The sequence below is a fragment of the Nilaparvata lugens genome, chromosome 11, assembly GCF_014356525.2.
Source record: "Nilaparvata lugens isolate BPH chromosome 11, ASM1435652v1, whole genome shotgun sequence".
In the NCBI taxonomy this organism is placed as follows: domain Eukaryota; kingdom Metazoa; phylum Arthropoda; class Insecta; order Hemiptera; family Delphacidae; genus Nilaparvata; species Nilaparvata lugens.
Genome location: NC_052514.1, coordinates 33,924,564 through 33,946,269, shown reverse-complemented (window position 1 = coordinate 33,946,269; position 21,706 = coordinate 33,924,564). Strand labels below are relative to the sequence as shown.

The following is a 21,706-nucleotide window of genomic DNA, read 5'->3' as shown; positions in this document are numbered from 1 at the left end:
TTGCACAGCCTTAAAGGGTACTATAATTATATTTTATAAATATAAGAAAGTAGTCCTGAATTCAAAAACCCTGAATTTAAAAAGTACCATGATATATCTATTATCATAACTCATCTACTTATAATAAATTAATACCGTAATTTAAGTAGATCCATCCACCGGGTTAGTAGTGATAGTACTCGAAGTATATTGAATTCTGCTCTTGAGTTAACAAAAAGCATGCAATATGTGGATAAATGAAAATCAAATTGACTAATTTTATACGGTACAGGCATAAAAAAGCCTATATTCATGAATGATATATTAATGGAGCTGTGAAAAATATTACTACATGACAAAAAGCATGCAATAGGTGGATAAATTAAAATCAAATTGACCAATTTTATACGGCACATGCATAAAAAAGTTTTATATTCATGAATGATAAATTAATGGAGATGTGAAAAATATTACTACATAACAAAAAGCATGCAATAGGTGGATCAATGAAAATCAAATTGACTGGGTACCTAATTATACATACATATAAAAAGGTTAATATTAATGAATGATAAATTAATGGAGATGTGGAGAATATGACTACATGAAATAAAACAATTAGGTAACACCATCGATTTTTGAAAGAGAGAACTATTTATTGATTAATGAGAAAAGGAAAAGTTAAAATCTACGAAATCCAAAACATAATGAAACAAAGCAACTACACATTGAGAATCATTCAGGCTAAGCAAACCAACAGAAATGTTTACAATATTGATTCAATACTACACAAAGACTACCGGTATCTACAGAATACTAGAAGGTAATTTACAGATGAAAAAAAGGAAAAGTTAAAATCTACGAAATCTCAAACAAAACAACTACACAATCATTAAGTATGGTTCAATTACCATAAGTTGTTTTTAAGATATTTGTTTAGTTGTTTTTTTAGAATCATCCAGGCTAAGCAAACCTACCGAAATGTTTACAATATTAATTCAATACTACAAAAAGACTACTGATATTTACAGAATACTAGAAGGTAATTGTACAAATACTATCTTAAAGCTCTAGAAATAATATAATATTTGGTTATAATACTGTTTAGTAATAAATAGGACTCTATATAGAAATTGTTTTTAAGTTTCTTCTCAAAGTAATTTGAAAGGTATTCTTTCAATATCTTCCAATAAAAACTGATTAACAGATTTTACAAAAAATGGGCATTGAAGTAACAAAATTGTCTGAAAGATAGCACTACGGTGTCGTGTTTCTTCTGAATTTACTAAGATTGGACCTTGAGATGAATCATTTTAAGCTTGAATGAGATTTGAATTGTAAAAGCTTGATTTATTGTGGGACTTATATATATAAAAACTTTGAAGTTTTAACATTCAGAGCAAGATACATTGAAGAACAAATTCTTCAAACTACCACAAATTCAATCTATAGAAAGAGCAGTAGAGTTTACAGAGATGAAATTTTTATTGAAAATATAACACTATAGTAAGAAATCTAGGTGATAGATTTCTTAAAACAAAAATAGTTCACTAAAATATTGCTCACAAGAATGATACTACACAAAATTCATGAGAAATCTTCATTATTTTCTACTTTCATTTTGAACTTGCTCACACCACCAATATATACCACATTAGAGACCACTATCAATTAATACCGTGTTACATGTGTTACTTTTCTCAAAAACAAATGCTTAGAAGATTCATACTAAACAAAATTCATGAAAAACCTTCACTGTTTGCTACTTCCTTACACCAACAAGATTCCCATATTTTTGGTCTACAATTAAACTGAGTTTTGCTACTCTCTTCAAAACGAATAGTTTCAAAACAAATGCTTAGAAGATTCATACTAAACAAAATACATGAAAAACCTTTACTGTTTGCTACAATCATTCTCATCGTTCTCCCTAGTTTTCGGCATGGGCTGAATAAATGTGACATTGGGCTGGGTCTGTTGTACTTGCCTGGGCGGTAATGCACGACGGAACGTGATTACACGGTTAGCAGCGGCTTGTGACGTCATCAGTGGGGGTCTCCCCACCCGGGGACGACCCAACAGAGAGTACCCGGGTACAGTGGTTGGTTGGTTTGTCCTATTCTGCAGGATACTCCTTTGCGGCGTCAACCTGACGGGCAAAACCCTGAGTTGATTGCCTGTCAAGGCACTCATCAGGCCCTGCGGGGTGAGCTTCACTTGTTGTGGTTTGACCACCCTTATCGGCCGATTGAAAATCAACGCCCTGTCTTTCTGCTGCATGGCCAACAGCCGTTTGACAGTCGTTGTCTGGGGTAGGGCAGTGTTGTTTTCAATTTCCAAGTCGGCTAGCTTCGTTTGCAAATAGTCATCGCTGTTCAAGTCGGCTACCATCGTTTGGACAAGGTTATCGCTGACTACGGGCAGGTGAACGCCGGCTTTCTTCTCTGGTCGATTGTTCCAGTCGTTGTACAGATCTTTCAGATCTTCTGGAAAGTCAGCTTCTTCTCTCTGTTTGGCGGCCGCAACACGGGCTCTCTGAAGGGCCAACTTACAAGAAAGACAACAATTATTAGAATAATATATAGCCTACGATAGAATACACAAGTAAGGATTGAATCATGATGGAGCGGCGAAGGTAGAGGGTATCAGAGAAGGTAGCTGAGTGTGTTGAAAATAGTGCCACAAATAAGGCCAGCTCGATCTCCCAATTTGAACATTCTGATATTTTTCTATAGGGGTTTTTGAAATCCCTTGTTCATGTGAACCTTCCAAGGACCCTACAATATTTGAAGACCAATATCAGGGAGAAAATTGCTAACATAACGCTGCAATGTTGGCAGAAGTCATGACAAACGCCAGAAATCGGTTTAGTCAGTGTGTATGGAGAATGGGAGACGTCATCCACCTCATTTGTTATTCAAAACCAATTGAAAAAAAAACTTTATATATGTGTCTAGATTACAAGAAATAAATACAAACTTCCTGATTCATACAAAGAGTTTTATTTACTTAAAAAAGTAAGTTTTGCTGTCGCACTCTGTCTATACCATTCATAACAAACAGCTACATTCTTCGCTACCCTTAATACAGGTCATGACACAATCCCGTGATGCATTGCAAAATAGCCATTTTATGGGGTCCTAGTTCACCAATTTTCAAATCTATCAGGTGTTATCATTATAGATTAAACAACATGATGTGTTATTTTGTAATATTGTTCAAGGGATATTGCTTAGCTTTGAATTGTAAAATAAACTGTTCTGTCAGAATAATAATATTTAGATTCCAACTAGGAACTGAATTGTTGATTTTTAGATTTAATTGATCAGGAACCTAAAACCCTTTTTGAAGTTGGCCTCGCATATTTCTGTCTTGTCCCAATGCCTTATGAATCATAATCCTTGAGATAAAAGAATAAGAATAATTTTTAAAAATAAATAAATTAATAATTGATGCTTTTATTATTAAAAAATTTAAACCTGAATTCACATATTATCTGAACTAGAATACCGTATTGTTTTTAAAATGCATAATCTTGTTTGAGCAAATTGAATTAGATTGAATTTTCAAATGTACCGCTATAAAGACCCCATAAAATGGCCGCTCCATAAAGAACACGAGTGTCATGACCTGTATTTATAGACCTTGTCCCAGTTCTCCACCGACAGCGCTATCTGTCGGCAAAAGTTGTAACAACAATGGCCGCCACAACTACAGCTATGATGAAGTTCCCGTTTCAAATTTGATTAGTTAATAAGGAATATTCGTTGGCTGGTATTTTGAATAGCATGGAATATAAAAAAATATTCATACATTTTTTCAGTATAGTGATATGAAGTTTGTAATAATTTTAACATACAAACATATATTTCATATGTTGATCAAATCTGGTTGAGGTATTGAATTCAGTTGACTCAATGACAGACACCTCTTTATGCTTTCTCATCTGAGCTTAGACCTTCTAACCTATTATAATGTAAGTTTTTAAAATAGAGATGCTTCCCATGTTATTCAAATGGAGTCACTTTTACTCCCTAGGGAGTTTTTCTGTTTTTTACTACCGAGAGCGAAAAAGTGACACTTTAGTATTATGTTTCAGGGAGTAAAGTAAGGTACTTCAGACAGTAGGTGGAAGAAAATTAATTAGAATAATTACCATGTGTTCCTTCTGTCTCATGCCACAAATGATATTGCTGATAATTCTCCATACAGCAGTATAACTTTCCACCACGTTACTCTCTGTAAAATAATAAAATTGAATTTTATTTAATCGAAAAGACCCAACTCAAAACGAAAAAATGTTGTTGTAAAAAGTACCATAAAACATGTTTATCAGAAATTACTAAACTAGAGTAAATATAATGATAATTAACAATAGTGATTATGTTTAACATCTATAATAAAAAAATGCTAAGATCCATAAACACCAGAATTAGACATTATTCAACTGTTATTAAACCCTCCATGACTCCTGCGAGTGAAACATTGACGCTCGCTCGTAAAACGGATTTGGATACTCTTTTGAAGGAAGACAAAAAATAGTCCGGTACATTCTTTCGCAAAGGCAATTGATTTTTACTTATTCAACTTTCAAAATAATTCAATAATTAAAGGAAATAAGCTACTTCAGGTTTAAATCTTTTTGAAAGGATATTTGAAATTTGAGAGAGAGAGCTATTCCCTGCCACATTGAATAATACTTCATCCAGCACTGACATTTTTCTTTTAATAACTGTAAATTTTAAATGTGATGTGCTCCAAAAAGAATGCATGATTTGCCTGTCTTTAGATTGATCTCACGTGGCTGGATTGAGTTCAGTCATGGTCTCGCAAGTTGATCCCTGAACCGATCAACTATTCCAGCATCAAGATGCTACTATGCATAGCAATAGCATTTGATCAATCAGCTGAGTTTTTACAAAGATAAAGAAAGATCTAACTGTACTGACTTCTTTCTAGTTTTTGCCAGCTATTTGAGTCAACAGCCTAGCACGCCGTAATTTTATAGCTAGGAATAAATCAGTGAGGCATGTGCAGTTTGCTTGTTTCAACTTTCACCCGCATCCGCACCAAAAAACTGGGGATCATCTTATTAGACTACATCTGAGAGCTACTGATACTGCATAATCATGACTCAATCATGTTGACAGAAAATTATGGCAGGAAAACTCATGTAGAGCAAATTTTCATTTTGAAAAAGACAATACTTACGTTTATTCAACAGATTAGTTTCGATGAACATTTTCAAGACTGATTCGCAACACACCTCACAATTATTAACTGCACATTGTGGTGAACTGCAAGGCTCCCTGTGAAGATACAGAATTTTTTTTATTAAGACTACTAGAATTACGATCAATTAGTTGTTTAATCCAATTACTTATAATCATTTTAATAATGTACACCAACCTATCCAACATAAAATAGATTGGAATAGAATGCAACTATTGCCAGGTTAACAAAATGCCATGCATGATGGGAAATTGAGTGCTTGAAATTAAAATTCAGTGAATGATCAAAACAAGTTCAGATCGATGACATCAGCAAATTCAAAATAATTTGTAAAATAGTAGGTACACAGAATATAGTTTTACAAAAAACCGGTAAGCTTGAAAAAATCGAATTGATTACTGTACACTACTTTTCCTTAGGTATATCCTAACATTGTGATTATCTTGTTTGAACAGAAAACTAAATTTATTCATTTATTATTATAGGTAGGTACTAGCTGGAGAAGATATTGTCGGCAGGTGGGAATGAAATAAATCATAATCATAAGCTAATCAGAGATACAATAGTTCAATATTTGAGGAAAAGATTATATTGCTTGAAATAAACAAACTTCCTGGAATGAAATAATAATTAAAATACTGGGATTTTGTCAAAAATATCACTAATTTATTGAAAATAACAAACAAGTTTCAACACCAATGGTGTCAAAAAAAAAAGTTTTTCACAATCTTTTTCTACAACCCTATTGTGTATTGTGTATCCCAACATACAATTTCAAAGTTTTTAATTTTTCAGTTCACAATGATGATGACACCAATGGTGTCAAAACATGTTTGTTATTTTCAATAAATAAGGGATATTTTTGACAACAACCCATTGTTTCCATTATAGATAGATATCACAACATCTCACCAACAACAATATCTGAAGTGAAATAATAATATTGTTTGAATAATCTATAAATGTAATAATACACAGTAATAGGTGATACCAACACCAGAAACCAGCTACATTACTTGCTAATTAAAGTGCAAAATACACATGCATTTGAAATGTTTGAGCATGTTACCCATGCACCCAAATAATAGTTTTATGTGAGGAATACTTGTTTTCCAATTTTAAATTTATCCAACAATCAATGGACCTAATGTTTCACGTGAGTTTCAAACCATATAGGAAAGTGATTTTAATATCACAAATGAAAAAATCCAATGTTGATAGCCAAGATGCGGTCACCCGTCCAACAAGATTACAGAGTGAACGTTACTTGACTGAGTTGACAGATGAGCAAAACTCAAATTAAAGAAGCTCCAACACCAATATTTCATCCATTACACTCAATATACGATCATTACAATCAACTTCATATAATGAGATCCACATTGTAATGACAGTGGAGAAAGATAGGAGAACAGCGTTGTCGATTCTCTGCCTTGTCACTGCCTTCTATAAAAGATAGCTGACAGCAATCAGATATATCTTATGTAATACATGAGATATATTATTATCTTCATGTTGTTATTATCTTTATATTTTAATCTTCAAGAAATTTCATTCTTCAATGATTGAATATCAATTTTATCTCTTCATGCGATTTTATTCTTCAATGATTGAATAATAAAATCTCATGATAAGAGATAAAATACCTTGTTATTCAATTATATTTCTACATTGTAAAAACACTAACTGACAAAGTTGCAGAGCTAGAATGGGATAGCACTATCTGCTTTGTCGAATGACAGGCAAGGATAGCAACAACATTTCTAATCAAATACTGCCATTATAACGTAGACCTCACTATAGCGATTCCAGTAACCGTGCATAAACGTCGATCATAATATATTACCAAATTAATTAACAAAGATCGAAGATTAAGAAACGATCGACGTTAGTTTAACCGGAGATACATGCAATGTTACTACAACAAAGCGTGTGCTAGAAGTTTGTCTGATATATTGTTAGTTGAGAGTATGATCTCCAGTTAAGAATTGGAGAATTGTCTCTGATAAACTAAAGCTAAACTGGAGACATACATATGTTGTGTAACAACACCTAAGCATAGTAGAGGCCTACTCATATATTATTAATTTTAATAGGGATACTTAAAAAAATAAAGGGTACTAATACTTAGTGATGTGAAAAAATTATTTTTAAATATTTTTATTGTGGATGATACCATAGAGAAACAATAGCTCAAGTAGATATCCCATGGTATCGGGCGTTCATGTCGCAACTTTTACTGTTATCTCAAGCCGATAGTCCACGTATTTCTTTCCCAAAAAGCTGTGTTACGCTGGTAGTCTCTCATATTGTGCCGTTGATACAATCTCACGCGGCCAAAACAGTAAAAATCTACAATAATCGATAGTAATCGACTTGAGATAACAGTAAAAGTTGCGACATAAACGCCCTAAACCATTGCTTTGTTTCTCTATGATGATACCTATACAAAATCTTTTGGAATGTGCGTGGATAATGGCAAGCAATATTATTAAGAATAAGAATCGATGCCCACCGGTGGATTATCAAACCTATAATCAGGCAGTGCTTGCAGACGAATATCAATCCTTGATTAATATTATGCTGATCTCTGGTTTACTACAGATTCAAAGAGAATTGAAGTGTAGTATATAACGTGCATTACAATCAAAACTGATATTATATTGACCACGAATCAATTATTAAATGAATTCATTTGCTGATCAATGTATGATCCCAGGATGAATTTTCTGTTTTTCCTGAGGGTGATTCCCAAAGAAGCTCATATATATCATATCGTGTGTTATATCGAAAACATAATAAATTCAACTCATCTTTTTCTTTGCGACTGACAAATACATTTTTCGGGCAACTATTTTCTCGTGCAAATACATCAAGACAAGTTGGATGCTAGCCATCAAATCCCTTGTTACTGACTTACGGTAGATTGAGTCGCACTGCAATGGATTGGTCTCCACTCCATATTGTCCACGGGTAGAATATTATAATACAGCATTTTCAGCTATTCTTGTTGTCCTCTAATCCTATTATGTCAATAGGTACTATATTAGCGATCATTATATCAGATTTGATAAATTTCCATGATCTCATCTTCAAATAAGAAGGGTGCAGGAACGATTCAGCGAAAATTTTGAGGGATCACAAAGGAAGGGAACCGGAAAATAATCGTATTAAAGAAAAGGAGCAATGAAGGAAAAAAGGATAAAGACAAGATAAAAATGACAGTGAAATATCAATTTTACTTGATAATAATGTAAAATATTTTGCAATTATTAGATCTCCGTATGATTGACAAATTATGCAATTGAATCTAGAAGAATGAAATAAGGTTTACGTGAACTTGGCCTACATATAAAATAGAAATCTTCAAGAATTCTTCAAGAATCCTAGATGACATTCAACTTATATACCTATCGGACCTCAATATTGATAATAAACTTAACTATGATACCTTGAAACTTACGGTTATACAGCTTTTAATAACAAGTAAGCTATAGTCTAGTCCGGAAATTTGGTTCTTTTCATCATTCTTTAGAATAGAATGTTCTATAATATCATACAGAACATCACAAAATCTGACATAGGCTATACAATACGAAGTAAAGGCTAAACAAATTACAATATACGACAACATACCGTACACTATACAGATAGAATTACAAACAAATTTATGGACAAATAAAACTTTTCTGTGAAAACGCTAAAACCTAATAATTTATTACGCTGGATTTCCTCATATCAATATCAGTGTATCAATATTAATATATTTTATTATTATTATAATTATTATTAGTGAACGTTTCAGGTACAGTAAAAATATAATTCACATATGTTCTGATTGGACTGTTCCCACTCAGCACAGCCTAGCGACGAGTAGGCTATGAATATAATCCCATTCAAACTTACATGGAATTAATATTTCTACTGTACCGATCACTTTCAGTGTCACTGGGTAAGTTAGATTCCCACATACTGTACTGTTTGGCGTCCCCTCTCTCAGCGGAAGGACCTACAAAAAAGCCAGGAGTGGAATTCACGTAGGTTTGTGGTTGGAGAGGCCAAAACTCACCACTGCTCAAAGAAGGGCGGCCATTCAGGTAAAACTTCTTGGGAGAGGTGAGGCTTTTGACCCTGCAGAGTTTCGGAGGGACAAAAAGAAAAACCCAAGAGACCAGATATGGGTGAAACTCCAGGCACAAATGTGGGTCAAGAGGCTGAGTCGAAGGTGGCCGGGCGCTGGGCGCCCTAGAGGCAGTTTGGCGTCCCATCTCTCAGCGGAAGAACCTACAAAATGGCCAGGAGTGGAACTCAAGTAGGTCTCGATGACTAATCAGTCTGAAGAGACTGCCAAGCATATCACACTGGATTGCGACAAGGATTGCAACCAGGTGATAAAATGTTAGTATAGGAAAAAATCCCTGGTTCTTGTAAAGGACATATGTATTGGTTTGCCTAACTAACATATTACTTGGGAACACAATAAGCTTTGGTTGACGTGTGGGGTTCTTTGAACCTTTGGATCCTTGAATCCGTCCCTTCAAAAACAATAAACAATACTGTATCAGTGATAGTGATTAGCACACAAAGAAAGTATAATTTTTATTAGTTTTGAATGATTTGTTTCCACTTAGCACAACCGATTGCGAGTATGAATGGTCCCATAAACTTATGGGAATAAAAAAATATTTTTCTGTACCGAGGTCACTTTTACTTTTACTGTCACAGATAATATATAGGAATCCAGCACAATTTGTACCGTACCGTTATAGATAAATGGACCACGGTATAGAGTAAATAAATATGTGGAATCAAGATTCATAGAATTCAATATGTTAATTCAAGTTTCATAGAATTAAATAAGGGAAATAATAATTTACTTATTTAATAACAATAAATTATAATAAAAAAATTATCAACTTATAAAATGAGTTGTGATAGGATGATACTAACCAAAATGTAGAAATATTCAACATATCAAACTTATTTGATCGTTGATTTATAATTTCAGCATCAGTCTGTGGATCGTCCGCAAGGCTTCTTAAAAGCATCTCAACTGATTTTAATCTTTTGGAAATGATTTGCGACTGCCTTATAAAAAAATCAGCTTCTGTGATGAGTTTATCAGTATTTTGATCAGTCATCCTGAAACAATATAAATTTTGAAAATTGACTCAAACGATTTCAGTTTAAAATAGTGATTTCAGATTTGCATCACCTGATAATGCTTTACATAATATACTTTCATCGGATTCATTTTAGAATTATTAAATAATAAATTTTTGAAAAAATCTACGAGAGTTAAATTTTATAATAGTTATAAGTTAATATAAAAAATAGAATTATAAATAAAAAATGAAAATAATTTATTGATTCCAAATTATCTTATTAATTAATTGGAATTAGATCTATTTTAATAGTTTGAGTTTTGAGTGCTACATTAAGTAGGCCTAGTATAAAAGGAATTTTGTTATTAATTTGAATCTTAATTTTTTTTTAGTTCAAAATTTATTGTTTCAATTGTTTGATGAGAAAATTGGACACAATTTTACAATGTGAAGAAAAAATAACCTATTTTCTGGATTATTTTAATGAATCAAAATTCGGGGGAGAACAGTTTTGGCTGTGCCTGTTGGTTCTCCCCCAAATTATTTTAAATATGTAATAATTTTGTATCATAAAAGAATAAATTATTGAATCTTTGTTATTTGACACTTTGAATCAATAAAAAAATAATTGACCTACCAGAATCAATACCTACCAAAAAATTACAATGGTTTTTAATAATATAAATAGTAATTAAAAAATATTTCATCTTTGTGTTGTTGGATGAATAAATTATAAATACTAATATTAACATGTGTTTATATTATTGCAACATAAATAAGATCTCTATTTGAATGCATTGTATAATATTAGCCTACTTAATTGCTATTATTTAGATTTAATTTATGATATTTATAATGATTTAATTTACCTTTTCTTGGAGTTAAACTTATTTTGTAATCACAAGAAATTCCAAAGGAAAGAAGAGAGCGAAAAATCACAACCAGTCACAAGTGTCACAACTAGCAAGCATGCGCACACACACAAAACAAGTGCAAAACAAAGAAAAAAATTCCCACAAAAGAAGAAAATATCGATATTCAAATATTAAATTATGAATATTTTATAAGAAAAATTTGGACATTTGAATTTTTTATTTCTTTTCCATTATTCCATTTTCTATATTTAAATATTAATCATATTTAATATTTTACCCATTCTGACAATCAGCTGCTTTGAATGAACCAGCTGATTACAAAACTTGCAGACTGCAGAGTGGCAGAGTGTGCAGAGCCGTTTTGTTTTGATCATTCATTTCAGCAGACGCCAGAATTTGTCTACTTTGGATTTTGGAATAGAAGCTAAGCTTAATGTGTGATAATTATGTATTGTCGTGAATAATATATGTTGTTTATATCCCAGTGATTTTTGTTTATAAATATACAGTGTAAATTCAACTTATTTTTTCCTTCTATTGCGGCTCAGATACTCAATCATGGGTAAGAAAAATCGTAAAAATAACAGGTCAGATGGATTGCAACAGACCAAAGAAGGAACAAACAATACCAGTCAAATTAAACAAAAAAGCCAACGAACTCCAAAATTGTCACCTCAGAAACGAAATGAAGTTAATCAGTTGATTGAAAAACTGCTTGAAGGTAAAGTTATGCTTAAATAGATTATTGTTTTGTTGCCGGTGAGGTTATGTCATAAGCCTATCAAAACTGTGTCACCGTTTCAAACTTTGTTTACCGTATAAGGTATACCTGATTGGGACGATTTCTTACATTGACACAATATTGGTAATGCTTAGCAAACGTCTGAATGCTGCCTCTCTTAGTAAAAAATTATTTGTGCTTTAAATAAACATTTTATTTTCTTTAAAGAAATGTATGACTAGGCTATTTGAGGTTATTTTTCTTGGCAAACAGTAAATGATTAAGGAAAACAAAGATTGAAACTGAAGTTTTTTTAAACGCATATAAAATTTAGAACACAATATTAAAATTAAAATTTATTGTCAATTAGGTATCAGTTTTTCATTCTGTATACGTTTTTGAAGCATAGAAATATTTTTAAAAAATATTTATTTTTAGAACATACGGTAAGCTTCAGAAACGTATAGGCTACAGAATGAAAAAAAGCCATTTTATTTTTATTTATCTATTTATTTGTTCTTAATTGTATTTTTATTGACGTGAGTAAATAGTACACTATATTTTTGTTTGTATGATTTGCTGACATAACCATACGATATATATATGTTTTAAAAATATATTCTTCCTGAACTCTTGAAATTTTTGCAATTTTAATCATCTGGTACTCATAATTTTACCATCCCTTCTTGTTAACACAACTCAATTTTGTATTACAATCAAGTACGTAATTTGGTAAATGTGAGGTCCATTCGTAGAACGTCTGTCTGTGCTTGGTTTATGCGAAGAAGCTGTAAATTTTTCAAGTTTTAAAATACAATAGTTATAAAACTCTTGTTTATTACTCTTTTCTAATTGCATTTTTTTGTTACAGTGACTAGTTCAATACAGTCATCAACAACAAATCTTGCTAAAGAATGGGAAGTGCACTCAGCAATTGATAAAATCTTGAGCAAAATTATCAGTATTGAGAGTGGTGAGTTTTTCAAATTCGATTTGATTAGAAAATCTTGTTTAGTAGATTTTACTATTATGCTATAATAGATATTAGGCTAACTTGAACATCTTTTGATCAGATTCTAGATAAAATGAAGACTGCACGTATAAAAAATGTAAAATTTCCTTGAAGAATAAATGGACGTAGCATAAAAGAGATTTTCTTTATTGGTAAGGGCGACTCGTATAAGTGAAAATTTAAAAAAAATCAAAAGACCCCTTTTTTAAAATTTATTTCACTTCAAGTTAAAAAAGGGTTCTTCGATTTTTTAAATTTCCACTTCAAAGAATTGTTTACTGTCACTTACTGTATTTGTTGAAAATCTAATTTTGGTTGTAACTTCATTTTCAATTTTCTGTTGAAACATTAAAAAATATAACTTTTATAAACATATTAATAATTAATATTTTCTTTTTTATACTTTAGATTTTAGATAAATGTTGAGAACATTAAAAACTTAAATCAACATCTGTTCAGTTTTGTTAAGTTTAAAACTGATCTATAATGACTTTGCAACCAAAGATAATTCCTTTTATTGAATAAGTTATTTCGATTAATACTATTCATTCAACATTGATATCAAGTTGCCAGTATAAAATTGACCTAATTTTCCTCCAATATTATGTTAATGATAGATGCTCGATTTATGAAACAGTGTTCTATCATTATGTTACTCCCCTTTTTTATAGAAATAAATACTCCATTTCCTGAAAGAGATGAAGGGACAAAAAATCGGTTCATGAGTTGGTTGGAAAAGAATGGAGCCGAGATCAACAATGTGTCTATCGCAGACTTCGAGGGTTATGGCCTGGGACTTCGGGCTGATAACCAGATCAAGACTGGAGACATGATGATCGCAATCCCTAGAAATGTTATGATGACCGTTGAGTCGGTCCAAACGTCTTTATTGTGTGAGTAGCTTGTAAATTTTTCTATAGTCTTCATGAAATAAGTTTAGACTTGGCCTTCCATCCGAAAAAAATAAAGGGTTGCCAAATCGTGTAAAATGGCAAATTTCTTATTTAACCTCAGAATTTGATTTAGAATATAATCCCCGACATCTCAATAATGCTGAAAAAGTTTCAGGGTTGATGAATTAAAAGGTAATTTTATTTTTCGATTAAATTGGAAACCTCGTGAAAATATGTTTCTCTTTCGAATATCACTTTCCTCAGAATTATGGGATGTCGTAATGAGTGAGGATTGTTTATCAAAATGTCTTATTTCTATTGGTGTCTGGATCATTTTCCATGTTCTGGATCCATATTTATTTTCTAATTAATGATTATGCTCTTCAATGTCGAGGCATTTCAAGCAGGAAACATGAAATTTTAGAAACTTCTTTGTTTTAAAAGATAAGTGGGTGGTGAAAGCGAGAAAGTTTCTCGAAAATAATCTAAATTATTATTTTATACAAACTATAGGTACTTTCGTATTCCAGTAAGGTAATAAACCATTTTCAGGGTGTTTTAAGGCTGGTAGCAATAAGACATTTATTCATCTTCATTTATTAATAAATCGCAAATCAGTGATAAACAAACTGGAAATTTTTAAATTAGTATCTTCTAGCAAAAAGTACTATTGAAATTAACCACCTGTGAAATATCGTCATTGTGTTGACGTTAGATTTGTTATTAGTTATGCCATTTGAGTGATTTTAACCAGTGTAACCATGACGTCGTAGTGTTGACGTTATATTCGTCCATTGGTCCTGTCATCGTTAAACTTAATAGGATTTTTGTGCAACTGGTCGTTTGAGAGTGAAGTTTATTAAAAAAATTGGAATTCGGTTCAGTTGCTATAATTTATTTGGAATCAATTCAAATCAAATAACATAAAAAGTAGACAGTTACAGAACAAGAAAACAGATTCATGAATACAAGAGTTGTTGCAACTATAATTGTTCTGTGTCACTAGTAGTTAAAATCATCTGAAAATTCAAAGTCTAAAGTACAATTTTTTACGTAGATACCCAGTCTATATGTGATTTGAACTCAATTACACCTATGGTTCTGTGTCACTAGTAGTTAAAATCATCTGAAAATTCAAAGTCGAAAGTACAATTTTTACGTAGATACCAAGTCTAAATGTGATTTGAACTCAATTACACCTATAAACTTTGAAATGAAGTCCTGATGGAGTGTCATTATTAGTTATGATCCACTTTGGGGTAGCACGTATTATCAATCGGTTCGAATCATGCAGCTTGGGGCCCATGCAATTCCTCTTCCAGTCCCAAATTTCCATACACTCTGTTCTTATTAAGGCAAGACTGTCAAATAAATTACTAACCTTTAGACAATTAACAGGAAGTTTACGGATGGGACTTCTGACACCCGTTGAAATTTCAATTTCTTCATAATCTTCTAGGCTCAAACGATAAATGAGAAATGAGTTTCCGACGATTTCATAAGTAGTATAATTAGAATCGTCATAACAGTTATATGTGAATATTATTAGTTTTAGATCATTCTTTCGACGCACTTGGATAAAACTGTAAAATTCCATCTCATAATATTTCATCACAACGCAGTTTCCAGTGCATTTAACTCCGGTAACAGTTCCTCTCATTGTGAATTCGGTTGGCAACTTGCTGTTAGTTTCCAAGTTATATTCTTCAATCAGTGTTGTGTCTGGGATATGTGTTCGGTAGCATTTAATTATATACCCATCATCTAAGTATAAAGGATATTCATCATAATAAACAGAAGGACGTGATTCGTCAAAGTTGGTGGGTGAACAACGGGAGAGTATTAACTCAACAGATTTCTTATTCCAGACTTTTAGGAATTGAAAGGTTGAAATTACTATGTGGTTAGCATCCATAGTGAGGAGGCATTCTGAACCTTTTGGTTTGGTGACAGTGAAAAAGTTTAATGTTTTCACTTGACATTGCTCGAATGAACACTTGTCACATGTAGGCAGTGTGACATACGGTACAGTTCCGTCCTTCAGTAGCCACGCTATAAAGTCTCTCATAACGCAGCAAACCAAAACATCATTCACTTCAAAGTCTATTGGCAATCTACAAACAAGCTCCAACACTGTATCAAATCGAAATAAATTGACGAATTTCGTGTTACTAAACTTCCCCACGACAGGGTAGTACGCGCAGTCTTGTGGTGCATTTGACGGGTACTCCATTGCCGTAGTGTTGTAAGAAGTTAATTTCCAGCCGTATTCTGACGGATCCAAGTCATATGATGTGAAACAACCGTTGATCCAGTTGTGCTTCACTTGGTTACGTTGTTGGATAATGTTTCTGTAAGGATTGGATGCTGGAAAACTTTGTGACGGATTGTTATCAGTGGTGATGGAGGAGGAGTGAAGTTCACAATTCACATTTGTCGGCAACCAGCTGAGATCACTTTTACTTAGGAATTTCTTCCACAGCTTGGCCGTGTTAGCTGCTACGTTCCAGGCTCGATTCACGCCACTGCAGGCTACCAAGTCCCTCAGTTCGAGGTTCGAGAAAATCATTTCCAGAATCTCGGGAAACAGCCATCCTGCAGCCGAGTCCATGTATGGATCTCCTAGGAAAATAATGTTGAAAAATGAGTGAATCCCCAGGAAAAACTGCACAACTACAACTAAATTCCGAATGTTCATAAACGTTTCAGATCATGATGTAATGGTATTTATTTATTTAGCGTATGGCATTTTTTGTCAAATTTTTTAAAATTCCACACTTTTATGAGTGCACGTCGAGGGATGAAATATACTGTATTGCCTGGGGACTGGCTACAGTGAAGTCGTTGATGTGATGGTGATGATAGCAGAGTATCAAATTACGAGTGCACCTACGAGAAACAATGCGATGGAAGTGCATTGTTTTAATAAATCTCATCTCTAACCCAGTATTAGGCTAAGCGTATTTTATGAAACTTGTCGTGTAGCATGAAATGAAATTTAGATGAATTATTTAGAAAACAGAAATCGAAGTGGTTTATAGAAATGTGAAAGTGTAAAGCTGGGTTTACACCAAAATTATTAACAAAACTAGCCGTCAGGCTCGCTACGCTCGCCATATCCGTCTAGCCAGGGGGCTCCGCCCCCTGGACCCCCGACTGGATCGTCAAAGGATGAGAACAGCAGGCTCGCTTCGCTCGCCTGCATTTTTCATTTCATCATTTTTATCATATGTTAGGACGATCCAGTCGGGGGTCCAGACTAAACTTCTGGCTAAACGGATATGGCGAGCGAAGCGAGCCTGACGGCTAGTAATATAATATTCCCAGGAATAGCTTGATTGAAGTAGCAGTGCCCAATAAATTTTTCCGCGATAAATGCATTTCAATCTTCAACTTGGTGCCAACCTAACAAAGTCAACTCAACTTAATGCCAACCTGACAAAATTATCAATTTATTTACCAGTTAACAACTGTTTCGAAGAGGTACTCTCTCTAGATTATAGTTCTATATTATCATATGGTATGGACCTTTCAATTATAATTAAGAGAATAAGAAGAATTACATGCTAAAATATGAACTTCTCAACTAAGTTAGTGCAGATTGGACAGATTAGTTTAGTTTACCATGAGCCTGGCAGTGAACAGCCCAACAAGAAGGGAAAGATGGACCTCAGAAATGAACCATTTTCCTTGTCCGCAGCGGGACTCTAAACTCAAGCTTATTATAATGAGAGTATTGGTGAGAGATAACGTGACTTTCAGCGGTATAATACAGTGAGGTATTATGAAGACATGGATGGGTGATATCCATGTAAGAATCCTGAGGATTAAGGCTGTGCAAAGGCTAAAAATAAACTTTCTACTGTTTATATTTTTCAAAGTTTTTCGATTCGTATATCATCAAGCTATTAAAATGAAAAAGTTTTCTCAAGAAAACATTTTTTCCGATCATTACTTTTTGAGATATGAGCGCCTAAAGTTTAAATTTTTGGGACAGAACATTTCAAATTCGGTGAGAGATAAATCTATGAGATTGAGAGGATTGATTTTTCATGTTATTGCTAATCTAGTAAAACAAAAATTTTCTGAAAATATCAATTTTTGAGAAAGTTATTCAATTTACTAAAAATGACCAAAAATAACTTTTTGTTGAGTTATTTTTGGTCATTTTTGGTAGATTGAATAACTTTATCAAAAATTGTTATTTTCAGAAAATTTTTGTTTCACTAGATCAACAATACCATGAAAAATGTATTCTCTATATCTCATGGATTTATCTGGTAATGAATTTGAAATGTTCTGTCCCAAAACTTCAAACTTTATGCGCTCATATCTCAAAAAGTAATGATCGGCAAAAAATGTTTTCCTGAGAAAACTTTTTCATTTTTATAGCTGAATGATATACGAATCGAAAAACATTGAAAAATATGACAGTTTATTTTTAGCCTTTGCACAGCCTTAATAATAATAATAATAACATTTTATTGTCAGAATGCCATATTATATAGTCGTATAACTAAATTACAGTTTTATAACTAATTACAGTTAGGTCACAAGCTAGGATTTGTTATCACAATATGTTCATATGACACTCATAAAATTCTGTGAATTTATAAAAAGGATTTGAAATCAGCCATCCGTACATCTTTTGCTCAAATATTTTTTGAAACATACAACAAATATGAGGAGGCAGTTTATTGAACAGTTTCTGCCCTGCGATCTCAAAACTGTTGAGAGACTTTGACAATCTTTGGTGCTGTATATCTATGCGACAACTATGCCTAGTGTTGAGAGAATGGACGTCACTTCTAAACTGCAGACTACTCTGATTTTTCCGGGTATGAATGAGGACATTATATATATATATATATATATATATATATTATATATATATATATATATATATATATATATATAGCACATAACAGAAGACACTTTAAAGTTTGTAATATAAATTAAAACAGGAGACACAAGATATGCTTGCAGTTTGCTCGGTTGAGGAAGGAGACTGACTCCGAAAATTTCCCCCATTTCTAATGTAAGTTTTCAAGTGTTTTCAATCTATTTATATCTTGTGTCTCCTATTTTAAGGGTACTGAGATTTTTATTTTTATTTATATTTTTATTAGAAATAGCCCTATACAGAAAAGAGATTATTACATTAGTTATTTTGGAAGGGAAGGGGGTAGTGTAATGGTGATGATATTGAAATAAATTTGTTTTGTGTTCATTTAAAAAAGTGTAGAATTAGGTCTTCAACAATCAGATTCTTGTGATCTTGTAGCTGTGTGAATTTTTATCGTGAGAAATTTATTTTTCTGTTGAAAAATTTAAATTTCTGTTGAATTGAGAAGGAACAACAGGCTTGGCCCAAAACTATTCCATTCTCAAATTTTGATAATGAAGTGTTCAAAAAATAGGTTATGATTCTACTGTAAAAAGTCCAAGTTCAATTTTTGTCCAAAAAAATAATCTTATGCAGGGTTGAAGTATTCTCACGGAACTGTATTTCCGTTAGCGATGAAAATACACAACTATTTGGGAATATTTCAAACTTGCATTTTCTTTTCCCACGGAATTATGCTCGTCTCCATGTGGACCGTTGTCTCGTTGGTTGAAAGGGAACATAATTTGCGTGGAAAAGAGCAGTCCCAATCAAGCCGCGAATCGAAATAGATTAAAATCTAGAGGTAGCCTCGGGCCTCAAAGGCCCAAATTGAACGTGTTTATTGAATTTGTTCGTTATTTAAATGTTCTAAAAGGTATTATTTTCTCCGTAGAATCTGTCGAAGAAGTTTATTAATTATTTAAAGTGAATGTTTGTTGAAGATTAATATTAGTGAGTCAAAAATAGTATATTGAAAACTCCAATAATGATGAATTTTATTAATCATTTAAAGTGAATGTGTGTATGTTTGTTGAAGATTAATATTAGTGAGTCGAAAATAGTATAGTGAAAACTCCAATAATGATGAATTTTATTAATCATTTAAAGTGAATGTGTGAATGTTTGTTGAAGATTAATATTAGTGAGTCAAAAATAGTATAGTGAAAACTCCAATAATAATGAACGGTTGTGAGTGACATTATATTTCCTAGCTTATGTTAAAATCCCTATATTGACCGAGTCCCCAATCATTCATTTAAGGCTGTGCAAAGGCTAAAAATAAACTTTTTACTGGTGATATTTTTCAAAGTTTTTTGATTTGTATATCATCAAGCTATCAAAATGAATAAGTTTTCTCGGGAAAGCATTTTTTCCCGATCATTACTTTTTGAGATATGAGTTAATATATAAAAATTTATATAAATATAAGTTTTGGGGCAGAACATTTCAAATTCCGTAAGAGATAAATCGATGAGATTTAGAGGATAAATTCTTCATGGTATTATTGATTGAATAAAACAAGATTTAGAAAAAATATCAATTATTGAGAATTTACTAAAAATAACCAAAAATAACTTTTAGTTGAGTTATTTTTGGTAATTTGAATAACTTTCTCAATAATTAATATGTTTTCTAAATCTTGTCCTATTCAATCAATAATACCATGAAGAATTCATCCTCAAAATTTCTTGGATATTCTCTTATCCAATTTGAAATGTTCTGTCCCAAAAATTTTAACTTTAGGCGCTCATGGCTCAAAAAGTAATGATCAAAAAAAAAAATTTTCCTGAGAAAACTTTTTCATTTTGATAGCTTGATGATATTCAAATTGAAAAACTTTGAAAAATATCTCCAGTAGAAAGTTTATATTTAGCCTTTGCACAGCCTTAAAGTAGAGGAATGTGTAAAGTTCACGCTACCTTCGTGAACAGTTAGAATTCCAGACTAACAGTAAGCAAAATCTTACAGGCAGTTTTATAGAATGTGCAATGAAACGATACAGATTATTTGTCGTCCAAATTTAAATTAGATTTATTCATTCAATAAATTTTTTAAAGTTGAATAGAAAGCAAACGTTTGTTGTTAGAGTCCCATGACTCTATTTTAGAGATCTCTCTACTATTCCCTCATCTTTTTTGGTAGAGAGTTAGTGGGGAGGATATTTTCAATATTCTTTCCGAAGAATGGACATTGATATGTCCAAAGCTCCGCCAATTTATGTAGATGCATAACAATATAATTATTATCTATAGTTATTATATTACAAATTGCTTTTTCATATCATATACAGTTCAATAATTATTTTCTTAGTCTATATTATGTAAATTCATCTATAATTTTTCTGTATTGTAAGCTATTGTATATAAGTGTATAAGCCAGTATATATTGTAATCTACATAAATAAAGTACTCAATCAATCAATCAATCTTGGGCGGTTACAATGGAAAAAATATAAAATTAACTAGTTCATTCACTCACTTTTATCTAAGAATATGAACAACTCAACTCCTTTGGGTATCGGAAAACACCTATCACAGACACGGTAGTCCAAATCTCACTTCCACAATAGTAAGCCTTGTACTGTATTATGAAAGATTGAACGGGAAATGGAATGAACTGAAATCGAACGATAACAGAGCAGAAAAGATAACTCTGTTATCAGGAATACAGTGTTATCAGCTATCAAGCTGAGAACTGTTAGAGTCATTCTGTTTACTGTATTGTCTACTTGCTAATAAAAATCTGCAGTAACTCTGAAATATATCTAGATTACAAGACTGTTAATAGTTCAATGCATTGTCTCCCAACCTCCTATGTTTGGCCACCCATGTTTGGATTTTCACTAAAATTCGTTAGTCGACTGAAAAATAAGAAGAAAAAGAGATCTACAGATGATGGACTTTCTCGACGGTAAACTAATTATTCATATCAACGATAGCCTTGCTACGCGAAGAAGAAAACTTATCACTTATGAGAAGAGAAGAATAACAATTCTAAGCTT

The 21,706-nt window shown here is 32.3% G+C and overlaps 3 protein-coding genes across 6 annotated transcripts in view; 1 reads left to right on the top strand and 2 right to left on the bottom strand.

Annotated features, from left to right (window-relative positions):
• Nucleotides 1–625: 625 nt before the first annotated feature.
• Nucleotides 626–11,291, bottom strand: LOC111058140. 3 transcript variants are annotated; one of them, XM_039438275.1, is made up of 6 exons: nucleotides 11,186–11,281; nucleotides 10,162–10,353; nucleotides 8,132–8,234; nucleotides 5,191–5,288; nucleotides 4,136–4,218; nucleotides 626–2,526 (listed from the first exon to the last, which is right to left on the bottom strand). In XM_039438275.1, the coding sequence occupies exons 4-6, from the start codon at nucleotides 5,219–5,221 to the stop codon at nucleotides 1,876–1,878; spliced, it is 765 nt and encodes a 254-aa protein (XP_039294209.1). In that variant the 5' UTR covers nucleotides 5,222–5,288; nucleotides 8,132–8,234; nucleotides 10,162–10,353; nucleotides 11,186–11,281; the 3' UTR covers nucleotides 626–1,875. The 3 variants fall into 3 exon arrangements, with proteins under 3 accessions (XP_039294209.1, XP_039294208.1, XP_039294207.1); XM_039438274.1 differs by lacking the exon at nucleotides 8,132–8,234 and having other exon boundaries at nucleotides 11,186–11,291; XM_039438273.1 differs by lacking the exon at nucleotides 8,132–8,234 and having other exon boundaries at nucleotides 626–2,523.
• Nucleotides 11,292–11,526: 235 nt separating this feature from the next.
• Nucleotides 11,527–21,706, top strand: part of LOC111058141 (actin-histidine N-methyltransferase) — a 108,174-nt gene continuing 97,994 nt past the window's right edge. Inside the window, exons 1-3 of the mRNA XM_039438270.1 lie at nucleotides 11,527–11,912; nucleotides 12,784–12,885; nucleotides 13,596–13,817. Coding sequence (XP_039294204.1) covers nucleotides 11,750–11,912; nucleotides 12,784–12,885; nucleotides 13,596–13,817 — 487 coding nt within the window. The 5' untranslated portion in view covers nucleotides 11,527–11,749. The remainder of the gene's footprint in view (nucleotides 11,913–12,783; nucleotides 12,886–13,595; nucleotides 13,818–21,706) is intronic.
• On the bottom strand, nucleotides 14,399–21,332 carry LOC111058138. 2 transcript variants are annotated; one of them, XR_005572510.1, is made up of 3 exons: nucleotides 21,184–21,332; nucleotides 14,911–16,439; nucleotides 14,692–14,800 (listed from the first exon to the last, which is right to left on the bottom strand). XR_005572510.1 is itself a non-coding variant. In XM_022345637.2 (2 exons), the coding sequence occupies exon 2, from the start codon at nucleotides 16,426–16,428 to the stop codon at nucleotides 15,007–15,009; it is 1,422 nt and encodes a 473-aa protein (XP_022201329.2). In that variant the 5' UTR covers nucleotides 16,429–16,439; nucleotides 21,184–21,332; the 3' UTR covers nucleotides 14,399–15,006. The 2 variants fall into 2 exon arrangements, 1 of the variants encoding a protein (XP_022201329.2); XM_022345637.2 differs by having other exon boundaries at nucleotides 14,399–16,439.

What these genes read in the sequence shown, in the direction of transcription:
- LOC111058140 (XM_039438274.1), bottom strand. Translation starts at nt 10,352, where the DNA reads ATGACTGATCAAAATACTGATAAACTCATCACAGAAGCTGATTTTTTT. An exon ending in TTGAATATTTCTACATTTTG is followed by an intron (nt 5,289 to 10,161) that starts GTTAGTATCATC and finishes GTATCTTCACAG; the next exon opens with GGAGCCTTGCAGTTCACCAC. An exon ending in TGAGACAGAAGGAACACATG is followed by an intron (nt 2,527 to 4,135) that starts GTAATTATTCTA and finishes CTTTCTTGTAAG; the next exon opens with TTGGCCCTTCAGAGAGCCCG.
- LOC111058138 (XM_022345637.2), bottom strand. Translation starts at nt 16,428, where the DNA reads ATGGACTCGGCTGCAGGATGGCTGTTTCCCGAGATTCTGGAAATGATT.